Source organism: Tilletiopsis washingtonensis, assembly GCF_003144115.1.
Source record: "Tilletiopsis washingtonensis strain MCA 4186 unplaced genomic scaffold FA09scaffold_13, whole genome shotgun sequence".
Lineage (NCBI taxonomy): Eukaryota > Fungi > Basidiomycota > Exobasidiomycetes > Entylomatales > Tilletiopsis > Tilletiopsis washingtonensis.
In genome coordinates this window covers 528,054-547,787 of record NW_020312010.1, presented here as the reverse complement: position 1 = coordinate 547,787, position 19,734 = coordinate 528,054, and the positions used below count along the sequence as shown (strand labels likewise).

General features: G+C 68.6%; 5 protein-coding genes across 5 annotated transcripts; 3 read left to right on the top strand and 2 right to left on the bottom strand.

The window, feature by feature from the left end:
* Positions 1-77: 77 nt before the first annotated feature.
* On the top strand, positions 78-1,109 carry FA09DRAFT_339452 (LmbE-like protein; the record flags this gene model as incomplete). The annotated part of the gene is made up of 6 exons (XM_025744221.1): positions 78-199; positions 251-257; positions 308-422; positions 471-570; positions 623-719; positions 768-1,109. The coding sequence occupies 6 exons, from the start codon at positions 78-80 to the stop codon at positions 1,107-1,109; spliced, it is 783 nt and encodes a 260-aa protein (XP_025597735.1).
* A 1,098-nt stretch (positions 1,110-2,207) lies between these two features.
* FA09DRAFT_284858 (TRP-domain-containing protein) lies at positions 2,208-4,567 on the top strand (the record flags this gene model as incomplete). Its single annotated transcript, XM_025739878.1, has 4 exons — positions 2,208-2,292; positions 2,445-2,693; positions 2,756-4,342; positions 4,395-4,567. Coding segments are annotated over 4 exons (2,094 nt in total), but the record flags the coding sequence as incomplete, so codon positions are not given.
* Positions 4,568-4,665: 98 nt separating this feature from the next.
* On the bottom strand, positions 4,666-9,891 carry FA09DRAFT_319828 (hypothetical protein). The gene is made up of 3 exons (XM_025740956.1): positions 6,591-9,891; positions 5,610-6,534; positions 4,666-5,553 (listed from the first exon to the last, which is right to left on the bottom strand). Exons 1-3 carry the CDS (start codon positions 9,739-9,741, stop codon positions 4,728-4,730), a joined length of 4,902 nt encoding a protein of 1,633 aa, XP_025597733.1. The 5' UTR covers positions 9,742-9,891; the 3' UTR covers positions 4,666-4,727.
* Positions 9,892-13,633: 3,742 nt separating this feature from the next.
* On the top strand, positions 13,634-16,600 carry FA09DRAFT_325817 (kinase-like protein; the record flags this gene model as incomplete). The annotated part of the gene is made up of 7 exons (XM_025741180.1): positions 13,634-14,254; positions 14,310-15,167; positions 15,221-15,481; positions 15,537-15,558; positions 15,613-15,784; positions 15,842-16,469; positions 16,553-16,600. 7 exons carry the CDS (start codon positions 13,634-13,636, stop codon positions 16,598-16,600), a joined length of 2,610 nt encoding a protein of 869 aa, XP_025597732.1.
* A 728-nt stretch (positions 16,601-17,328) lies between these two features.
* Positions 17,329-19,394, bottom strand: FA09DRAFT_330612 (FAD/NAD(P)-binding domain-containing protein). The gene is made up of 5 exons (XM_025742668.1): positions 18,797-19,394; positions 18,626-18,736; positions 18,448-18,571; positions 17,939-18,399; positions 17,329-17,883 (listed from the first exon to the last, which is right to left on the bottom strand). Exons 1-5 carry the CDS (start codon positions 19,338-19,340, stop codon positions 17,345-17,347), a joined length of 1,779 nt encoding a protein of 592 aa, XP_025597731.1. The 5' UTR covers positions 19,341-19,394; the 3' UTR covers positions 17,329-17,344.
* Between the last annotated feature and the right edge of the window lie 340 nt (positions 19,395-19,734).

Sequence of the window (19,734 nt, the reverse complement as noted above, 5' to 3'; positions counted from 1 at the left end):
AGTGCGCTGATTCCACGTCAGTGACGCGCTGCAACGTCCACGTGGCCTCCTGCAGCTGCTGCTCCTCCATCCCCGCGATGCCGGTGCTCCCAGGGGCCCTGCGGCGCGTCAGGCGACGCCCAGGCCTGCTCGGCGCTCTCCTCGCGCTGCTGGCGCTGGCGTGGCTCGCGCTGACGGTCAGCCGTGGCCTCGAGAAGCCGTGAGCCGTCTGCGTGGCTGCACCCTGCATTCGCTGACTGGTGCCGCGCAGTGCCGACGTGAGCAGCACGCGAGCGTGGAGGACGTGCAACCACTGACTGCTCCTCAGTGGCACCGTGTGCTGCTCTTGACCGCTCATCCGGACGACGAGGTGATGTTCTTCGCGCCAGTCGTCCATGCGCTCTCGTCTCGCACCGAGGTCTTTGGGCTCTGCCTGAGCGAGGGTGCGTCTGCATGAGTCCTGAGATGACCGCTGCTGACCGACAGCTCAGGCAACGCCGACGGCCTTGGCGCTGTGCGGCGAGAGGAGCTGAAGCAGGCGTACAGCGTGCTCGGCGTGGACGAGAAGCGTGTCTGGAGCACAGATGACCCGTGAGCCTCTCGCAGCGCTGATCAAGGACAGAGGCTCACCGCTCGCTCACAGACATCTGCAAGACGGCATGAAGGTGCAGTGGGACCCGCTCTACATCGCAAATATCGTCGAGCAGCACATTCAGAGGATAGGCGGCAAGCTCGATGCAGTGAGTAGCAGATCAGCAAGCATGCATCCCTGCGCTGACCCTTGACAGATCATCACCTTCGATGCCCGAGGCGTCTCCGGCCACGCCAATCATGTGGCGCTGCATGCCGCTGCGCCGCACCTCTCTGCGCCGGTCTATGCGCTGCGCACACTGCCGCTGGCGCTTAAGTACCTCGGCCTGCCAAGCGCGCTGCTGCGGCATCTCTCGAGCACCCTGGCTCAAGACGGCGCCCGACGCTTCCTCTCGTCGCCACTCGAGTACGTGCGCACGCTGCTGGCGATGCGCAAGCACGCCTCGCAGCTGGTCTGGTTCCGCTACCTCTACGTGCTCGCCTCGGCGCACATGTGGTCCGCTGTGCTGGACCTCGTCGCGAGGCCGATGCCGCAATAGCATGAGGGAGAGTCACCGCCAAGCATGACCAGTGTGGGGAAGGGCGGCACGCTCACGCCACTTGGATGCGCTCCCACGTCCCATTCTTGGCTCTGCTCCCAGCGCATTGCGGGACCTCGAGCCAAACAAAGCGCCGAGGAGGTGGCTTGTCCCCGGCGGCTCATAAGGAGCTCACACGGCGCCTTGAGGTGCCGCTGCGCCGGCGCCGAAGCACACATCCGCAGCAGCAGCGGACAGCTGCCCATGCTGCATCGCTGCTGCCCTGCGGCTGCGCGCTGCGCCGCTGACTCCGACCAGCCGTATGCTTGGCGCAGGGCTCAGCCGGACCGTTTTGCCGACAGCAGCGGCTCCAGGGCAGCCCGCCCCTGCGCTGTGCGCCGTGCGTCTTGCGAGCCGTGCTGGCTGGCGTTGATGACGCAGGCACGCAGAGCAGAGGAGGCGGGCCGGCCGCCGAGGCGGCGCCGCAGCCACACCGCGCAAAGTGTCCTGCTGGGAGCTGCGAGGGGTGCGCCGCTGCGGCACGGCCGCTGTGTCCTCTTTGACAGCCGCAGGCCAAGGCGGCGCCCGCGCATCATCTTCCCGCGGCGCGGCGGCGCTCTTTTTGGCCCTGCTCCACTTCGAGCGAGATGCGCCGCCGGCGTCTTGTGCGGCTGCGGTGCCTTGTTGGGCGGTGCAGGCGCCGTGCCGCTGCAAGATGCCGCACCGCCGCGCGCGGCGAACGCTGCTCGCCCAGCAGCAGCGCTCCGCCCGGCAGCCGCGATCCGTTGCACGGGTGCGGCGCGAGGGCGAACTTGCTCTTCAGCACGTCGATCCCACCTTGGCCCGCCGCTCCGTTCCCCTCGCCGTCCACCACCGCGCCGTCCAGCAAGCCTCTCTGCGAGCGTCGCCTCTCCAGGCAGAGCCAAAGGCCCGCCGCGCCGTCCTTGCGCCCTTTCCGCGCGCTCCATCTCGCCTCCTCTCGCGCGCGCCGTGCTCCTCCACACCAGCAGAGTCGCCAGCATGCAGCTCTCCAACGTCTTTGCCTCGTCGTCGCGCTCGGCGATGGAGGGCCCAGCAGCGCGGCGACCTGCGCGCTCGGGGCGGAAGCGCTCGTTGCTCAGCGCTCTGGCCGTCGGTGCGCTGGCTCTCGCGGCGGCACTGCCGGGCGCTGAGGCCAAGGGCATCGGTGGGACTCGCGAGATCAGTGAGTTGTGCCCACGAGTGAGACATGAGAAACTTCAAAGGCAAGGCAAAGCCCGCTTCGCTCCAGCGCGCTGGCGCTGAGCTCCACGATGGGGCATGCTTTCCGGCCGGCGCCCTTGACGAGGTTGGCCATCACTGACCACGATGACGCAGGGACCTCCTCGGTCGCCTACTGTTCGACGCCCATCGCAATTCTGGTGACGGACCTGCAGCTCAATCTCTTTCCGGACAACCAGACGCTCGAGTTCAGCATCTCGGCGGCCTCGACGCAGGACAATTTGGACGTCAGCGTCTCCATCAACCTCGACGTGTACGGCGGCCTGGCCGAGATCACCGCAGGCATCAACCTGTGTGACGTGGCAGCCGGCTTCCTCTGCCCTTTGCCACAGTATGACTTCAGCGGTGAGGAAGAGCACTCTTGTGGCTGCGACAGGGTCTCTGCTGATGCGCTGTGTACTCTGCAGCATCTGGCATCTTCCCGGTCCCCGCTGCGCTCTTCGATCGCATTCCCGAGATCGCCTACCGCGTGCCCGACCTCGAGGCAGTCGCGACAGTGCAGCTGACCGACACGAACACCAACACCGTCGTGGGCTGCGTGCAGGCGACGCTCTCCAACGGCCACACCGCGCGGCAGTCCGGCGCAAAGTGGGCCACGGTCGGCCTGGCGCTCTTTGCGCTCTTCGCCTCGCTGCTGCACTCGTTCATCGCGCAAAGCGTCGGCGCAGCGCAGTGGCGCGTCGTTGATGTGATGCTCGCTATCCAGCACCCGGCCGTCGTCTCGCTGCTGAGCCTCAACTACCCGATCGTCTACATCCAGTATGCTTTGAACTTTGCCTGGTCACTGGGCCTGGTCAACATCGCGCCGCTGCAGCGCTCGATCACGGCGACGCGCGCGCGCGCCGGCGATCTTTCGGGCGGCATCTTCGGAGAGGAGCTCATCGCGCAGGTCGGGCGCCAGACCACCGTCTTTGGCACCGACGGAGGAAGCACGAGCGGCGTGGGCGTCAGCGGCGGCGGCCTGCTCAGCGGCCTGAGCGCGCGCAGCCTCGCCGAGCGCGCCATCACGTATCTCAAGCCGCTGTCCTCGCACGCCGAGCTTGTCGGCAGCCGTCTGGCGCGCCGGCAACAGTACGCGCCGAACACCGGGCCCGGAGGTGCCATGGCCACGTCCGACGATACGACGGCGCTGCCCATCATCACGGGCGAGAGCGACCACACGTCGGACATCGGCACGTTTGCCCAGTACCGGAACATTGCGCCCGGCAACGTCTTCCTCACCGTGCTGACCTCGATCGGCATCCTTCTGGGCATCGTGCTTGCCGCGCTGCTGCTCGCCTTCCTCATCGCCCTCGCCGTGCGCTTCTTTACGCGCAAGAACAGCACGACTCGCGCCGGCCACTGGTCGCGCCGTGTCACTCGGCCGCGCGAGTTCCTCGGCGTGCTCCTGCCGGCGTTCCTCAGCCGCTTCTGGCTCGTCACATTCCCGGTCCTCACGCTCTTCGCCTTCTACCAGTGGTACTTTGGCGCCGCGTGGCCGGCGCATCTCGTCGCCGGCCTCTCGTTCGGCCTCTTCCTGCTCGTCGGCGCGGCCTTCCTTGTCCCGATGCTCCTCCACAGCCGCCGCGCCGGCTCCGACTCGCTCTACTACGGCAAGGGCAATTCGCCTGAGCTCGGCAGCACGGCCGCCAAGCGCTGGGGCCATATGGCACACCCCTACCGCCCGACGTTCTTCTACTTCGCCTTCATCTTCGTGCTCTGGTCGATCATCCGCGCCTGCTGGATCGTGTTCGCGCAGGGCCACGGCTTCCGCCAGGCCGTCGGGCTGCTCGTCTTCGAGTTCGTGTTCTTCGTGCTCCTTCTCGTCTTCCGCCCGGGCCGCGACAAGAAGTCGGACTGGGTGTATGTTGTCCTTACCTTCTGCCGCATGGCCAGCTTTGGCGTCGCCGTCGCCTTCACCGAGCAGGCCGGCCTCGACCCGCTGCCGCGTGTCATCGTCGGCTTCGTGATGCTCGTGGTCACCGCGCTGCCGATCATCTTCACGTTCTTCATGGGTGCGTCGAGTGCTGGCGCGCTGCAGTGCTCACTGGCTGACCCTCCGTCCAGTCCTGTGGGACCTCATCTCTGCGCTCCTGCCGTCGAAGCGCCGGCCCGCACCGCTCGAAAGCGAGAAGGGCGAGTACCAGTACGGCCAGGCGGCGGCGGCAAACCGCGACTCGCACATCTCAGACCCCGCCGCGGCGTCGTCTGCCAGCTCGCTCGACGCAGAGCGGCCGGGACGCGCGCTCTGACGACTTCCACACCCCTGCCTGCTACATACCTGCCCGCCTCTCTACATGATCACCTGCTGCTGCCCTCGTAATTACACTCTGCAATGGTCGCGGACTGATTATGATTGGGAATACGTCGCACAAAGGTCTAGGATGGAGGGTACAAGAGTCACGGCTCGTGGAAGACGTCGTCGTCGTCGAGGTCCATGGCACCCGCGTCGGCCGTGCTGCCGATGGAGAAGCAGTCGTGCTGCTTGCGCAGCGGCGAGGCGGCGAATGAGGTGTGCGGCGGCTCGGCGCCGGCGCCATGGCCCGGCGAGCAGGTGAAGTGGATGGCAAAGGGAGAGTTCGCGTCGATGCCGAGGCCGACGCCTCCCGAGAAGGTCGAGCTGCCGGCGTGCACCTTGATCGGCGTCATGTCCACAGCCGCAATGTCGAAGGCCCACGGGCTCGGCTCCTCGCGGCAGCGCTCGCGCGCGTCGGGGTCGGGATCGGCCGACAGCACGTGGAGCAGGAAGTCCTCGGGCTCCTGGATGAGGGCGCCGCGGACGTCGAGCACGCGCGACTCGTCGCCGCTGCTGTAGGCCGATGACGACGAGGATGCTGAGCCCGAGCGCGCCATGTCTTCGCTGCTCGGTCCCGCGCCGGTGCCGGCCATGTCGGCGTCGCCCTCGTCGTCGACGTCTGGCACGACCGAGCAGCTCAGATCAGCGGCGGCGAGGTCGAACTCCGGCAGCTGGTCGAGCTCGGAGGCCATGAGGCCCTCGGCCATGCGTGCCTGCACGGCCTTGACGACCGGGTGCGCGAGGATGGACTGGATTGAGGGCCGCCGGTGCGGCTCCTTGCTCATCATGGTCTTGATGAGGCGCACGAGTGAGACGCTGAAGTTCGAGAGGTCGACGTCGGACAGGTCGTCGTTGCGCAGCTTCTGCCACGCCTCGCCGTTGTCGGGCAGGACGACGTTGCCGGCGGCCTCGAGCATGATCAGGCCGAGGCTGTGTGGGTGCAGGGTGAGCTGAGAGTCTCGCCTGGAAGATGGGAGACGACTCACCTGAAGATATCGGCAGCCTGGCTGTAGTGTGCCTCGAACATGATCTCCGGCGCCAGGTACTCGCGGTCGCCTTCGCGCTCCACGTTGGGACCCTTGCTGCCACGCCGCGCCCGCTGTCCGAGGCTGGTCGGCTTGATGAAGTCGGGCGCGCTCGCTGCGTCGGTCGAGTCGATGGCGGCGCCCTTAAGGATGACCGAAGGCTCGACGGGCGGCCAGCGCGTCGCCAGGCCGAAGTCGCCGATCTTGAGCGTGCCGATCTCGGTGATGAAGACATTGGCCGGCTTGAGGTCGAGGTGCAGGATGCCGTGGCTGTGGATGTGGCCGAGGCCCAGCGACAGCTCCGTGAGCACCTTCCAGAGCCGCGGCTCGTCGAGCTGGCCGACGAGATTGCCGTAGCCCTCGAGGAAGAAGCTCAGCGTGCCCAACGGGCACAGCTCGGTCTGGACGAAGAGGTGGCCGCCCTCCTCCCAGGCATCCACGAGCGAGATGACGTTCGAATGCCCAGTGACGCCGGCCGATGTCTCGACAGACGACAGATGCCGCAGGATGTCGACTTCCTCGAGACGACGCAGGCGGTCGCGCGGGCCCGTGAAGGCACGCTTCATGCGCTTGATCGCGTACACGCAGCCAGTCGAGCGGTCCTCAACCTTGACCGCCTCGCTGAACTCGCCGCGGCCAAGGACGGACTGGACAGTGAAGCGGGTCTCGAACGGACTGACGACCGGCGACTTCGGAGCCTGCGGCAGGAAGAGCGAGCCGCGCGTCTTGCTCGGCGCGTCCTTGGAGAGTGCGTCGACCGAGATCGGCCCGTGGCTCAGGCGGCTGCCCTTGGCGAGCCGGCCGCTGATGCTGCCACGCTTTGCCGCGTGCGCCTCTGCAGTGCGACGGCGCGACGACGGAGACGGCGTCGTGACGAGCTGTGCGGCTGAGAGGATGCAGAGCGTGAGCGCTTGCACGGAATGAGACTCGTCCTGCACTTACCCTCGTACCACTTGATCGGCCCACCGTTACGCGTGGGCGTCGTAGGGATCGGGCCGGGCCCGAACGTCGGACTCGCCAGCGATCGCAGCGTGGCTTGGTCGGTCGTCGAGGAGAACGAGTTTGCGCGTCCAGGAAGAATCAGAGCTGGACGGCTGCCGGTCTTGCTGCGCAGCAGGGGCGGCCGGGCGAAAGGGTTGTGCGGGCCGAGGCTGTTCGCAGCAAAGGCGCTGCCGGAGCTTGGCAGCCCGGGCGAGCGAGAGCGCGCCTCCTCCAGGTGCGTTGCCTGACCTGACGGAGACGGCGCGGCAGAAGAGGACGACGCAGCACTGCCCGGTGCCAGAAAGGTGGTGTTGCGAGCTCGCGCTGCCCTTGCGGGAATCCGAGCACTGCTGAGCTGCGCCTGCATGCTCGGGCTCACCGGCCCGTCGCTGAGAGGCGAGCCGCCGCATGTATCGAGGCTGCTCCCGAAGCTCGGCGCACGCTCGAGCGGAGCGTCTGAGCGAAGACCGTGAGGCGGCGAAACGGTGCGCGGAAGAGGCACAAAGGCCTGACCGAGCTGCGAGTTGCTGCCGACGTGGCGCGAGCGGCGCGCGCGGATAGAGTCATCGACGAAGCCGGGCCAGCCTGTCTCTGCCGCTGCTGCAGCCGCGAGGTCACCGCCCGAGTTGCTGACAGACACCAAGTTGAGCGTCGGACTGTCGCAGGCATCGAAGAGCAGCGGCGACTCGCCGCCGCACGCGCTCGCGCCGCTGCTGCTGGAGGCAGAGTCGAGGGCAGGCGAGTATCGCATCCTGGCTGCCGGCTGCGCACTCTGCTGAGGCGCGCCGAGAAGGTGGACCGGAGGCGCACGGACGACCGACGGCGGCGGCTGCAGCGTGGCCTTGACGTGGCTCGCCTCGACCGGCATCTTCTTGACGGGCGTGTCAGGCATCAGTGCTGTGCCTGGCGCGGCCGCTGCGGCCTTTGCGTTTGCCGCAGCGACGATCTCGCGCAGCGCCGTGCCGCTCGCAGACGCGCTGACGCCCGTGACATTCCCGACAGATGCAGCGCCGAGGGCAGCAAAGTTGGGCGGCAGCGGCGGCACGATGTCGCCTTGCGCACGTCCGCGCTGCTTCGACACGAGGCCGGTCGAGAGGAACGCGGTGGCCAGCGGCTTGGCGTTCTTGAAGTTCTGTGGCGTGAGGTAAGGCAGGGCGTGGTCGTCGGGCAGAGGGAAGTTGCCGACGGAGAGAGCGTCGCGAGGCGGCAGGCCGTCGGGAATGTGCCGAGCAGGGCTACCGAGGCCCTCCGGCACGCTCAAGTTGCGCGCGCCGAGCCGCGACGGCGCTGGCGAGCTGGCCGCTGAGCTGCTGCTGTCACTGAGCCGCGCCTCGTTGGCCAAGCTTGATCGCTCGCGGACGCTGAACGGGTGACTGCCTGCCGGCACGCCTTGCAAGCCAGCCTCTCGGCGCGCTGCAGCTGCCTTCGCCGGGCTCGCCTCGTACTCTGACGACTCCAGGCCGCCGAAGCGCGGTGCCTTGGCACTGGAGCCCTGACGTGCCGAGCCAAGTCCAAGCTGCCGACCCAGCGGCCCAAGCCCGAGCATGACGGGAGCCTTACCCGCCGGCGTGTTGAAGCCCACGCCGCTGTCGTCAAACTCATTGGACGCAGCGCCGCCAGCAGGCGAGTCGCAGTTGCTCCACGAGATGGAAGAGACGGAAGCTCGTCGCGAGTTGGGCATGTCGTGCACTGGCGGCATGCTCGACCGCGCCGAGCGCGATGCTGGTGTTGAAGACGATGGGCCGTCGGCTCGCTCAGCGCCGGAGCCAAAGAGACGGGACGTCAGGGTAAGCGGAGGCTGCATGGATCCTGTGGAGCGACGCTTGGAGTCCCGGTCCAGCGATCGCGTCTCGCTAGCGGAGTGCGGAGGCGCAGCCATGTTGCCGGCAAAGCCGAAGAGAGACTGGCTTGCAGAGACACTGCCGCCGTTCGAGGCGCGACGGCTGCCGACTGGCACGCTGTCGGCATCGTACGAGCCCGACGAGCCGGAAGACGACGAGCGTGCGCGGTCAATGTGGACCGGCGTCGCATCGCCGCCGGCGCGCCGCTTGAAGGGTGTCTTGTACGGCGAGGAGGCGCTCGCCTCGAGTGCTGCGCTGCTGGTGGAGCTCGCGATGGTGGTTGTGCTCGCGCTGCCCGATGACTTAAAGCTGCTCGCAGTGGAGGAGCGCGACGGGCCAGGCAGGTTGGTCATGCCAAAGGCCAGCGTCAGGCCGAGGCCCTGCGGCACCGACTGCTGGCCAACGCTCATGCTGCGACTGCCCTGCAACCGCCGCGAGCCAGAGCTGCTGGGCCGGAACCCAGGCTGCAGCACGCCGCCGTCCTCGTCCTCGCTGGATCCAGCGCGGAGTGTGCCCGGAAAGGCGAGGTCGCCCATCGGGCTGGGACTCGGTGGCGGCGCCTCGTCGGCGTCCGTGTCCGAGTCCAGCTCCATGGCCCGATGAGAGACGGGCTCGCGCAGAGGCGCTAAGAAGGAAGGTGCACGCCGTCGCCGAGCTGCGACGCTGCTGCCCGCAGAGTCCGTCTCAGTCTGGGCGCGCACATGGCTCGAGTGGGCAGGCGGCGACGGCGGAGCAGCTCGGAGTGCTGTCTGCGTGCCGGCGTCGCTCCGCCTGGGCGCCTGGTGTGCCGCACTGATGGCTATCCGCGAGCCAAGTGCAGAGGTAGCGGGCAATGGGCAGGTCCGACGCATGCCGCCCTCCCAGCTGCGACCCCGGCCCATCTCGCTGGAGCTGGCGGGCGTGGCGCCGAGCGGGACGAGCGACTCGCACGCATGCGACCGCGGCATGCCTGACTGCCGCGCCTCGCCAAAGCGCAGGGTCGACGGCGGCTTGCGCAGGCCGGTGGCGGGCTGCGCGGCGAGCGTGGCATGCGCATCGAACGGCGACTCGTCGACGCGCGTGCCGAAGCGAGCTGGCGGCGTCATGCTGACCTGCGTCGAGAAGCGCCGCTCAAGCACACCGTCGTTCATCGCCGCGAGCGAGGCGCGCGTGGCGATGCGGCGCGACTGGCGCACGTCGGATGCGGAGCGCTCGCCCGCCGTCGCCTGGCTGAAGGCCGAGCTGGCGTTGAGCGCGTCCTCTGTGAGCGGCACGGCCGCGCGGCTGATCATGGCCTGGTCGGGCGACACATCGCCGGCAGGCTCGCCGATCTCCGAGCTGCTGTCGTCGTCCGAGGCGCTGCCCGCCGTGACGCCGCGGGCGCGAGGCGTCCAGTGGCTGGCGGCGGATGCCAGCGCGCGAGCGTTGGCAGACGCCTGGCGCCGGCGCGGCGCGCGGCCGACGGTGCGCGGCGAGGCAGTGCGTCCGCTGGGCAGCGGCGAGGCCAGTGGTGCTGCGCGCGGCAGCGTCGCCGGGCCGCCAGCAGCCATGCGCGCCTGTCCTGACGGGCGCGAGGGCGTGGCGGCGCCGGACATGAGGCTCGACTCGGCCGCGAGCAGCGCGGCGACGGTCACGACGGTGTGGGCAGCGCCGGGCGACGGCGTGCCGCGGGCCGAGATGTAGCCCGACTGGCGCTGGCGCGGCGTCGAGAGCTTGCGCGGCGACGCGAGGCCGCAGGTGGGCGAGGTGCGCGACGAGGGCGAGAGCGAGCACGAGGTGGAGCGGGAGAGCGAGACGGACATCGGCCACGGCCTGCCGCTCGGGGCACGCGCGCGCGGGGTGCGGATGCGCTCAGCGGGCGCGGAGGGTGAAGGAGGGTGGGGCGCCTAGGATGTCGAGCGGCCGCAGAGGAGGTGTGGAGACGGATGCAGAGGTTGTGGTGGTGGTGGGACGGCGGGACGGATGAAGAGTGGCGCGACACGGGACTACGACGATGAGAACACGGCTGAAGGGGCGAGCGAGCGGATGAAGAGCGGACGGGAGCTGGAAGGGATGCTGGCGGTGCGGACGCTGGGACGACGAGGACGGTGGAGTGACAGGCGGGCGCACTTGCGATGCCTCGGCGAGCTGAGCCTATGCGTAAATGAACGGGGGCGCCGCGAGAGGAGCAGCAGAGAGCGCGCGGCGCGCCTCTGCCGCGGCGCGACGGCCTGCTGCAGCAGAGCGAGGCGCGTCGCGCGCCCAAGCGACACGCGCGCCGGGGCGGCAGCGAATGCAGCAGGAGGCCGGGCAGGAAAGCAGCATCCGGCAGGGCGCCGCGCTGCTGCTGTTCCCAGCGCAGCAAGCAGCAGCAGCAGTCGGCAGGGCGCCCGAGGAGGCAGGCCGGCACAGCACCAGGGCAGCCGCTGCGACGCGTCCCGGCACAACACGCACATCATGCGCAGCGCTGCGGCCGCTGATGCTCCGCCGCGGCGCGGCGCGCGCCGTGGCTCTCGTCTGGCGCGCAGGCACGCCATCTGTGTGTGCGGCACCGCTGCTGCGTCCGGCATGGCCTCTCGCGGCCCCCCTCCGCACCCGCCAGCACCGCCAGGCCTCGCCCAGGCGGCCGCCGCACCTGCCCCTCTCGGCGCCGTGCGCAAGATCTGACGCCGCGATCAGTGCGGCTTCCATCGTCTGGCTTCGGCGGCGCCGGACCCTGCAGCAGATGCTCGCTGCGCCGACGGCAGGGCAGGAGGCTGAGCGCCAGATGGCTTGAGATGCTCGTGCTGCGGCGCACCGCACTGGCTGCGGCCTCTCCTCGGCGACGCGGAGAAGCAGGCGCTCCAGGCAGGGGCCACAGAAGCCGCGCAAACGCAGCCTGCGCTCCCCGGACGTCGTCTCCTCGCACACGGCCGTACCCCCATTCGCACCCCGAGGGCGAGCGCGTGCGGTACGTGGCTCGACGTACCGCAGCGCGTTGTCGTCCATCTCGGCCGCCCCTGCGCGCCGCCGTCGCTGCATCCCGCCTTGGCTCTGCAGCAGCGCAGCCGGCCTCTTACACTTTGCTAGTGTCAGCGGCAGGCACGGCCTAAAGGTGCCGCATGCCTAATGCTGCGCGCACGGCACCTGTCGCCATCGGGCCCCCAACAGCATGGGTGCGGTCGTAGGGCCGCGCCGGCGCTAGCCCGTGCCATCCCCATCCCGACGCTGGCTCTGCATGACGCCCAAACGCTGCCAGCGGCGAGATGCGCCCTCTCGGTTCTGCCTCGGCATTCTGCGTTTCTGGGGCCGCCTCGCAGCTGCCTCCCGTCTCCCACGTCCCCCTGGCATTTCTGACATGCTGCGGCGCGCCAGCTCGAAGCGCAGAGCCGGACTCCGGCTGCGAGCCGCGCGAGCATCAGCTCCGTCGCTTTCGCCGCGCCTCAATGCCGCCGACGCAGCGAGCGCAAGGTGCCGAGAAGCGCACGCCCCTATCACACCATCTCCGTCTCGCCTCAGCATGCATGGAGCACGCAGCAACTTGCTCGGGCCGCGCCGGCCAAGAGGCGGCCGGCGCCGGCGCGCGCTGCAGCGGTGGGAGCGCCGCAGCAAGCGGGACGGACGACCGCACGTTGCGCTGCGATGGGAGGCCGGCGCCGCCGCAGCAAGTTGAGCGCACGACCGCGCCGTCGGCATGCGCACTGAGGTGGCGCTACGCCTAGCCTCGAGGCGCGCTCGCGTCTGCGCTGTCACGATAGCTGCGATGGACGATGCCGCCCGATGGGCCTCGCGTTGCCTCGCGGCGTGCGGCGTGCGCTCGTCGGCGCGCAAGCTCGGGCGAGCGGCGACCCTTGCATGGCGGGCACGGCCGCGGCTCCCACGCTTGCTGTCCGGCGCCGCAGCCACTCGACTGCCCTCGCTCTGCCCGCTGCGCTTGCTCACTCAGCGCCGCAGCGTCACTCCGCCCGCCGTCGAGGATCAGCCGCGTGCTCGCCAGCCAGGGGCGCGTGGCGCCTCAACGGCTGATCATGCGCGCCAGGGCGCACCTCCCGGCAGACGCAGCGTCGCGCCAGCATGAAACGAGGCAAGGCGCGTCGCCAAGAGCCGGCGCGTCGGGTCACGTGGCAGGACCGCTGCGACATGCTGGCGGAGCCGACGTCCACGGCCTGCCTCCGCCCCCTGAGCACCGCCGTCGATCGCAAGCCATCATCCGCCCAACGGCCGTGCCTGCAAGTGCTGAGCGGGCCAGGGTCCGAGGCAGCGCCCGCAAGTCATGTCCGACCTGATGGCAGCCCAAGCCCTGCGCGGCAAGCTGCGCCAACCGCCGCCACGAGGCGGCCTTGGCTTGCGCCAGCGAGCCGTGCGGCGCTCTGCCCGATCGACGATGACCTCGTCATCGTCAGCAATGCAGGCTCGCAGACTGCGCTGCGGTCCACGGGTGCTTGCTGCTCTGCCGTGCGAGAACGTCGGGCTCATCATCAGCCGAGAGTCACGAGACCCCGTCGATGGCTCCATCGTCCTGCCCTCGCACGAGCCCCTCCTCATTTACACAAGCGCGCCGTTCTGACGACTCGCATGAAGACAGCTCGGTGCATCACGAGGGATCGGCCTGCTTCTGGTCCGCCGCGAGAGCGCCTCGCCACCATGCGCCGCGGCGCGCTCGAGCCCCCTGATGAGGTCGCGAGGGCAGGCCCAAGCGTCCGTCTCTGGAGCGAAGAGGCGCGAAGGCGGCGGCAGCGGCCATCTCTTCCTCCACGTCTAGGAGCGAAGCCGTCGCGCAGCCCCTCTTCCGCACTGCCGCCGTGCTACACGGCTCGCGTGCCTGCCGTGCGCCCCTCAAACGACGCCTAATGGGACAGCATGGAACAGGCGAACCACCTGAACTCGTTCGCTGGCGGCTTCTGCTGTCCAGTCGCCGGGCCGCGTGGCAAATGAAGGCCTAGCACACGCCCTCACCGCCCTCGCTCCTCGCTGCCCCCGCGGCCCCCGCGCTGCCCTGCGTCTGCACCCGACGGCTGCTCCTCCTCCGCGTCTGTCTCATCAGCCGCTCAGGTCCTGATGGGCCCTCTCCGATCTGGCCGCCAGCTGCAGCCGGCGCCCTACAGCGATGGCGGAGGGCGCCGGCGCCGCACGCCGGGTCCGCCATCACGCTCGAGCCTCTCCGCTGTCGGCGGCGCTCCCGCCTCTCATCCCTCCCCCGTTCATGCGCCGGCCGCACCCGCCGCCATGTACTTCCACTCTGCCCTCCGCGCTCCCGCCTCGTCGCCGTTGCGCGAGGCGTTTCCGCCACCGGGCCTGCGCGCAAGCCAGCCCGACGCCGCGGTGTCGTGGGCCTCCTCAAGTACCGGCCGGCCTCGGCAGCTCGACTTCGCTCCGAACCAGCTCAATCCACCCTCTCACCGTCCCTACCCCTCGCCTCTAATCTCTCCCATACGCCAGGCCGTCGCCGCCGAAGACCAGGCCATGTCGTCGTCTCTCTGCAGCAATCCGTCTGAGTCATCGTCGTCCATCGTACCGCACAGCACGCCGCCCACCAGCGCGGCAGACACGACATCGCCGAGCAGCCGGCGTCTCGAGCTTGGAGCGGTGGCGCCCGCCAGCGGGCCGCCATCGCCGGCCAAGCTCACGTCTGCAAAGGCAGCAGTCGATCCGAAGCGCGCACCGCAGCCTGCAGCGCTGGACCGGCTGAACCTGCCGATCCCACCGACGTCTCTCGCATTCGTGCTGCCTGGCGAGAGCGGCGCCGAGGCGCCCACCATGCAGCGCTACACGCGCAAGGGCTCGCCGTTTGATGCTCGAGCGGCGACCATTGGAACTGGCGCCTTTGGATGCGCGCTTCGCTATGAGGTGAGCCGAGAATGGCCCTGACGTCCGACGTGCTGCTGATCCGCATCTCCCACAGCGCGGCGACGTCTTCGTCGCATCAATGCCAAACGGGTCGCCGGACACGCCCGTCGCGGCGGCGCACGCCGACGCACAGGCCGCCTCTGCGCATGACGCCTCGGTGCCCAGCGGCACAAGCTCCGCCATGGAGCGCGAGCCCGTCGAAAACCTGGCCGAAGCCTCGCAAGAGGAGGCCGCGCAGCTGCTCAAGCGCAAGACGAGCTCCAAGAGCCTCAGCACGGCCGTCGCGAGACGTGCTCTGCAAGAGGCTGTGGAGCACGACGCCGTAGCCAGTGTTGCGCGCGCGCGCTCCGTCAACTCATCGCCGGCCGGCAACTCAGTGCCGCTCCCGAACACTGCCGCTGCGCGCAGCCGTCTGCCGGCCGTCATCGTCGTCAAGGTCTGCCGCACGCCAACGTCTGGCTCCTACGATGAGTTCCCGCGTTGCGGACCCGGCCGTGCCGAGGCCAAGGCTGCCGACGTGCTTCTGTCGAGCGGCCGCTACATCGACCCCGACCAGAAGCACACGCGCATCGTGCGCGGCGAGCTGCGCATGTTCAAGTTCCTGCAGGCCGCCGCGGCCGCCGAGGGCCTCAGTCAGCGACACACGCACCTCGTGCGCCTCATCGCCGACGTGTCCATGACGCAGAGCTGCGAGCTGGCCAAGCTGTGCGGCGACATCGACAGCGCAGAGGCAACCATGGCAGCGACGCCGCAGCCGATGGCTGGCGGCCCGCCGCTGCCGCGCCTGCTCGTCTTCGAGCGCCTCGTTGACCTCGATGTGATGCTCACACCGCGCGGCTGGGTCAAGAACCGTGGGCTGTGGACCGTCGAGCAGGTCGAGGGCGTGGCGCGCGAAGTCGCAGCCGGTCTGAAGGTGGGTCGCTGTGGCCGTGCAAGCCATCGTGCGCAACTGACACCGTTTCGCAGTTCTTGCACGCTCACTGCCTGGTGCACGGTGACCTCAAGCCGGCGAATCTCATGCGCTGCGCCAAGACCGGCGTCGTCAAGCTCATCGACCTTGGTGCTACGCGGCGATGGATCCGCCTGCCCGTCACGGCGAAGGAGTCTTCCACCATCGTCGAGGAGGTCGACGCGCTGATCAAGGACGGCCGTCTGTCGCTCAGCGACTATACGTCCGACCTCGTCTGCGAAGGACTCGGCTCGCTCACCGGCTCGCCTCACTTCATGGTGCGTGCAGCGAGGCCTTGCTACCCTAGACGACGCTGACATGTCCATCGCGCAGGCGCCCGAGGTCCTGCTGCAGGGTGAGCTCAAGAATTGCCCAGCCTGATAACGAGTCACTGACACATACCGTCCAGCCGGCCGCTACCTCTCCGCCGACGGCTACGCGCGATCGGTGCTCGACGACTACGTCTCGAACAGCACTTGGGTGCCAGATGTGCCGTCTGCCCGCTGGATCGCTCAGTGCCACGAAGACTTCAAGCGTGGCTGGGGCATCAAGTCCGACGTCTGGTCCTGGGGCTGCTGCGTGTAAGTCGCACACGACCCTGACCTTGCAGCTCGCTTGCTGATCACTTGGAGATGCAGCCTAGCTCTCCTGCTCCGCACGCTTCCCGCGCCGCAGAGACCGAGCTCGAGCACCGTCTGCCCGTTCAACTTCTCCTTCGACGAGAGTATGGACGACGCGCTTGAGCCTCTCTGGCCTCTCGATCCGTCGGAGGAGACGCTGCCGCGCTTCCACCTCTGGGCACGCCTGTTCCCACTCCGCATCATGGATACGCTCAAGGAGGGCGTCGAGCTGCCGATTTGGGCCGACGAGCTCTCGGCGCCGGTCGCCGAGATGGTCAGTGCAGCCATGCGCCACCAAGACGAGCGTCCGAGTGCCGCCGCGATCTTCAAGGCCCTCAATCGGCCGCCGCCTCTGGACCAGCTGAGCGTCCGCGACAACGCGTCGATCTTCTCGAGCAACCTGCCTTCGCCGGCTGGCTCGACGTTCTCTACGGCCAATTCAAGCCAGGTCGATCTCACGTCTCACGCGAGTGCGGCAAGCTCGATGTTCGTCAAGCGTCTGGTCACCCTTCGCGGGCCCGAGGCCCCGCCGCTTCCCTCTGTGCCGCCAGAGGTGGCGCAGGACAAGCGCGTCAGCGAGCCAGTCGAGATCAAGGCTCCGGCGGTCAAGTCGCGTTCCGACACGCTCACGCACCGCAACACCGAGGTACCGATCGACGCATTCAAGGCCGGCGCTCTCGACGAGGAGCGCAACATGTCTGCCTACGAAGCGCTCTTCCCCAACGCCAGCGACGGCCGTGCAAGCCCTGCGCCGCCTCTCGCAGCGATCATCGATGAAGCTTCGAACAACGAGGCAGCTGCCAAGGCCGCGCGCAATGCTCGGCGCGTGAGCAGCAGCCAGGCGCTCTTCGACAAGATCGTGCCCGACAACATCAAAGGCTTCCTCCATAACAAGCGTTCTCAGCACGCGCTCGCCGACGACGACGCGGCGAGCTCCTCTCGCAACGGCAGCAAGCACCGCACGCGCAGCAACACCGCCTTCCGACGCAGGCCTGCAGGCGGCGCAGCACCCGTTCGGAGCACCACACCGACGGGCAGCTCGGCCCCGAACGGCAGCCTGCAGGACTCGCGAGTCTCTCAGGACGACATGGCCGTCGACATGCGCTCGTCGTCCGAGTCCGTCGGTGTGGCGCACAGCCCTCACGCGCCGCCCATGCCGCGAAGCAACACACAGCCGCAGGGCGCTTACGCCTCGTCGAGCGGCGTCACCCAGATGTCCACCGACTCCAAGGACAACGTCCGCGCACAGCGCGCCCTCAGCTTCACCGTGCCCGCCTTCCTCAAGAACGACCCCGTCGAGCCGCCGGCCGCCGAGGAGAGCAAGAAGCGCGGCAACTGGCGCCGCCGCCTCACCGTGACGAAGCGCAAGAACCCCGATGCCTGAAGCGCCTCTTCGCGCACTCTCGCCTCTCGCGCTCCGATAATCCGTTCCACTAACCCCGTCACCGTCTAATTTCCGTTGCGCATGTCTCGTCGCATCCAACCATGTCGTCACACACCCACACATACTCTCGTTTGTATCTATTCCTGCTCCTCTTCTGCGGCCTCCGCCTCGTCCGGGCCGAAGAAATCTACGCCTGTGCCGATCTCTTCCTCCTGGCGTGGCTCTGCGCCGGCTCGCCCGACGTACTCGGCCGGGTCTCGCCGCCGCCTTCGCCGTTCTGCGCGCTCCGCAGACTGTGCCCGTGCCTCCTCGCCCTCGATCGACCAGAACAGCTCCTCGGCCTGCTGCGTGGCGGCGTCGAGAGCAGTCGCGAGAGAGGCGGCGTGAGAGCTGCTGGACGGCGGGAACGGCACGGCCAGCAGATGCTCCGCAGCGCCCGAGGAGAGGCGAGAGTGTGTCGCGCGTTGCCGGTGGAAGAGCTGCAGCAGGGGTCGTGGCGCCTGTGCCGGCTCTGTAACCTCAGCCGGCCTGGCGGATGGCTCGGCTGCGCCCTCTGCACGCCACTCGGGCGCCACCTGCGCAGCCAGGCGCAGAAGAGCGTCGACCACCGGCCCGAGCGCCTGCTCTGCGGTCGTGCTGCCCTCTGCACCCGCCGGCGTACTCAGGTAGTAGACGTCTGGGGCTCGACGTCAGCATGTGGGGACGCGCGAGCACTGGACAGCAGCACTCACACTGGCCCTTGGGACAGCTGAAGGTGCCCTCGCCCATGATGAGCACGCTGACGGCTTGCGCTGGCACAGCCCCGTCACTGCCGGAGGACAGGACGCCCGGCGGGAAGACGACGAGAGCAGTGTCTGGTGGAGTTACAGGCTGTCCCTCAGCCGGTACTGCCGCTGCTGTAAGCGGCAGCGAGCGATCCAGCACCAGCAAGCAGCGCAGGACATCCTGTGCGGCCGATGGCTGCTCTGCTTGTGGTGCCTCGTGCAGTGCTTGCTGCATCAGTTCGGACGAGCCGACGACCCAGTCTGCGCTGATCTCCTCTTCGATGTCTGCGATGCGCAGCTTCCACCGTCCAGTAGAAGGTGCCTCCTGAGCCGCCTCAGCAGACCTTGATCCCGGGTTCTCCTCTGAGAGCTTCAGTGACTCGACTGGGCGTCCGAGGATGTACGTTGCGCCGTGGACTGCCGCCACTCTGAGCAAGACGTCAGCAGTGACGAGGAGCGCGGCGCGTCAGACGTACCTGCAGTAGCTCTGCGCTAGCTCGCCAGCGCCGCCGTACTGGCCGACGAGGTACGCGGAGTTGCCGTACTTTCCCGTGCCCTTGAGGTGCGCCGCAGCGCGCTCGAGCGCCATGCCAGTCGCGTCTACTCGACAGGCGGGTCAGATTAGCGTCTCAGCAAGCAGCTCAGCTGGCGCACCCTCAGGAGACGAGCAGAGTGAGACGCCGAAAGCGAGCGCCCGAGCGATTGGCGCAGAGATGCCGTGCTTGGACTGGAGGTACGCCAAGAACGGCTCGTCTGGATCGTGCCCTGATACGTGCATCGAGGTCAGAGCTGCTCTGGCGAGCGATGCGCTCTTCCTCGCCTCACCATCGTTTTCTGCCGCAGCCACACCCATCAGCAGCTTCATCACTCTCCGCTTGTCTGCCAGAGGCAGCGAGCGGTCGCGGAAGATGTCCTCTTTGGAGCACGGCACGCTGCGGAACGTCGGCGGTGCATCCTGGCCCGCCGGCGCCTCGAAGATGAGCGTGCGCTCCAGCAGGCGGAAGGTGGCGTACGAGGCGACGCGCGAGCGCACGAGAATGTCGAGCGCCGCGCCGGCTGCGGGCAGCAGGGCGGGCGTGAGGGAGAGGGCGTAGTGTCTGTCGAGCTTGGCCAGCGCCGCCGGCACGTCTGATGTCTCGCCCCCATCGGCTTCGCTGAACGCAGGAAAGGCGAGCTGCGTGTCCGGCGCCGTCTGAGCCCATGTCGCGAGCTCGCGCAGCGACAGCGAGGCCCAGCGGTCGCCGTAGAAGGGCGCCGGGTCGGCGTGCAGCACCGAGTGGCCCGCCTTGCTGAGCGCCGCCGCGAGGATCGCCTCGGTGAGGCCCGTGCCCAGCAGCACGACGGAGTAGTGCGTCTGCTCCAGCGACATGCTTGCGTCGGTATCGCCCGCCTCGAGGTCTGACCGGAGCGCTGGAGGCGTCGTGGTGCTCCGGAACGAGCGCAGGCACCGCCCGTGCGCAGACAGCGCGGCGCGCCGTGTGAAGCACGGCCTAATGCGAGAGCGTGGGAGCAGCTCCATCCTCTCCCTGCCCTCCTCGCCCTCGCCGCTGACTTGTGCTGGCCGGCGGCGAGCATCAAGCCTGATCGACGCAGGTACAGTAGCGCTCAATATTCTCTACAAGGTATGCTGTATCTCTCTATGTGTCCCTTTGGCGTCCTCTACGCGGACTCTGAGGTCGAAAGCTCACGAGCCCAAGGAGAGCGTCAGATGTGCGACTCAAGCGCTTCGTGCGTCTTTCTCCGTCTGCCAGCCTCTGAGTCGA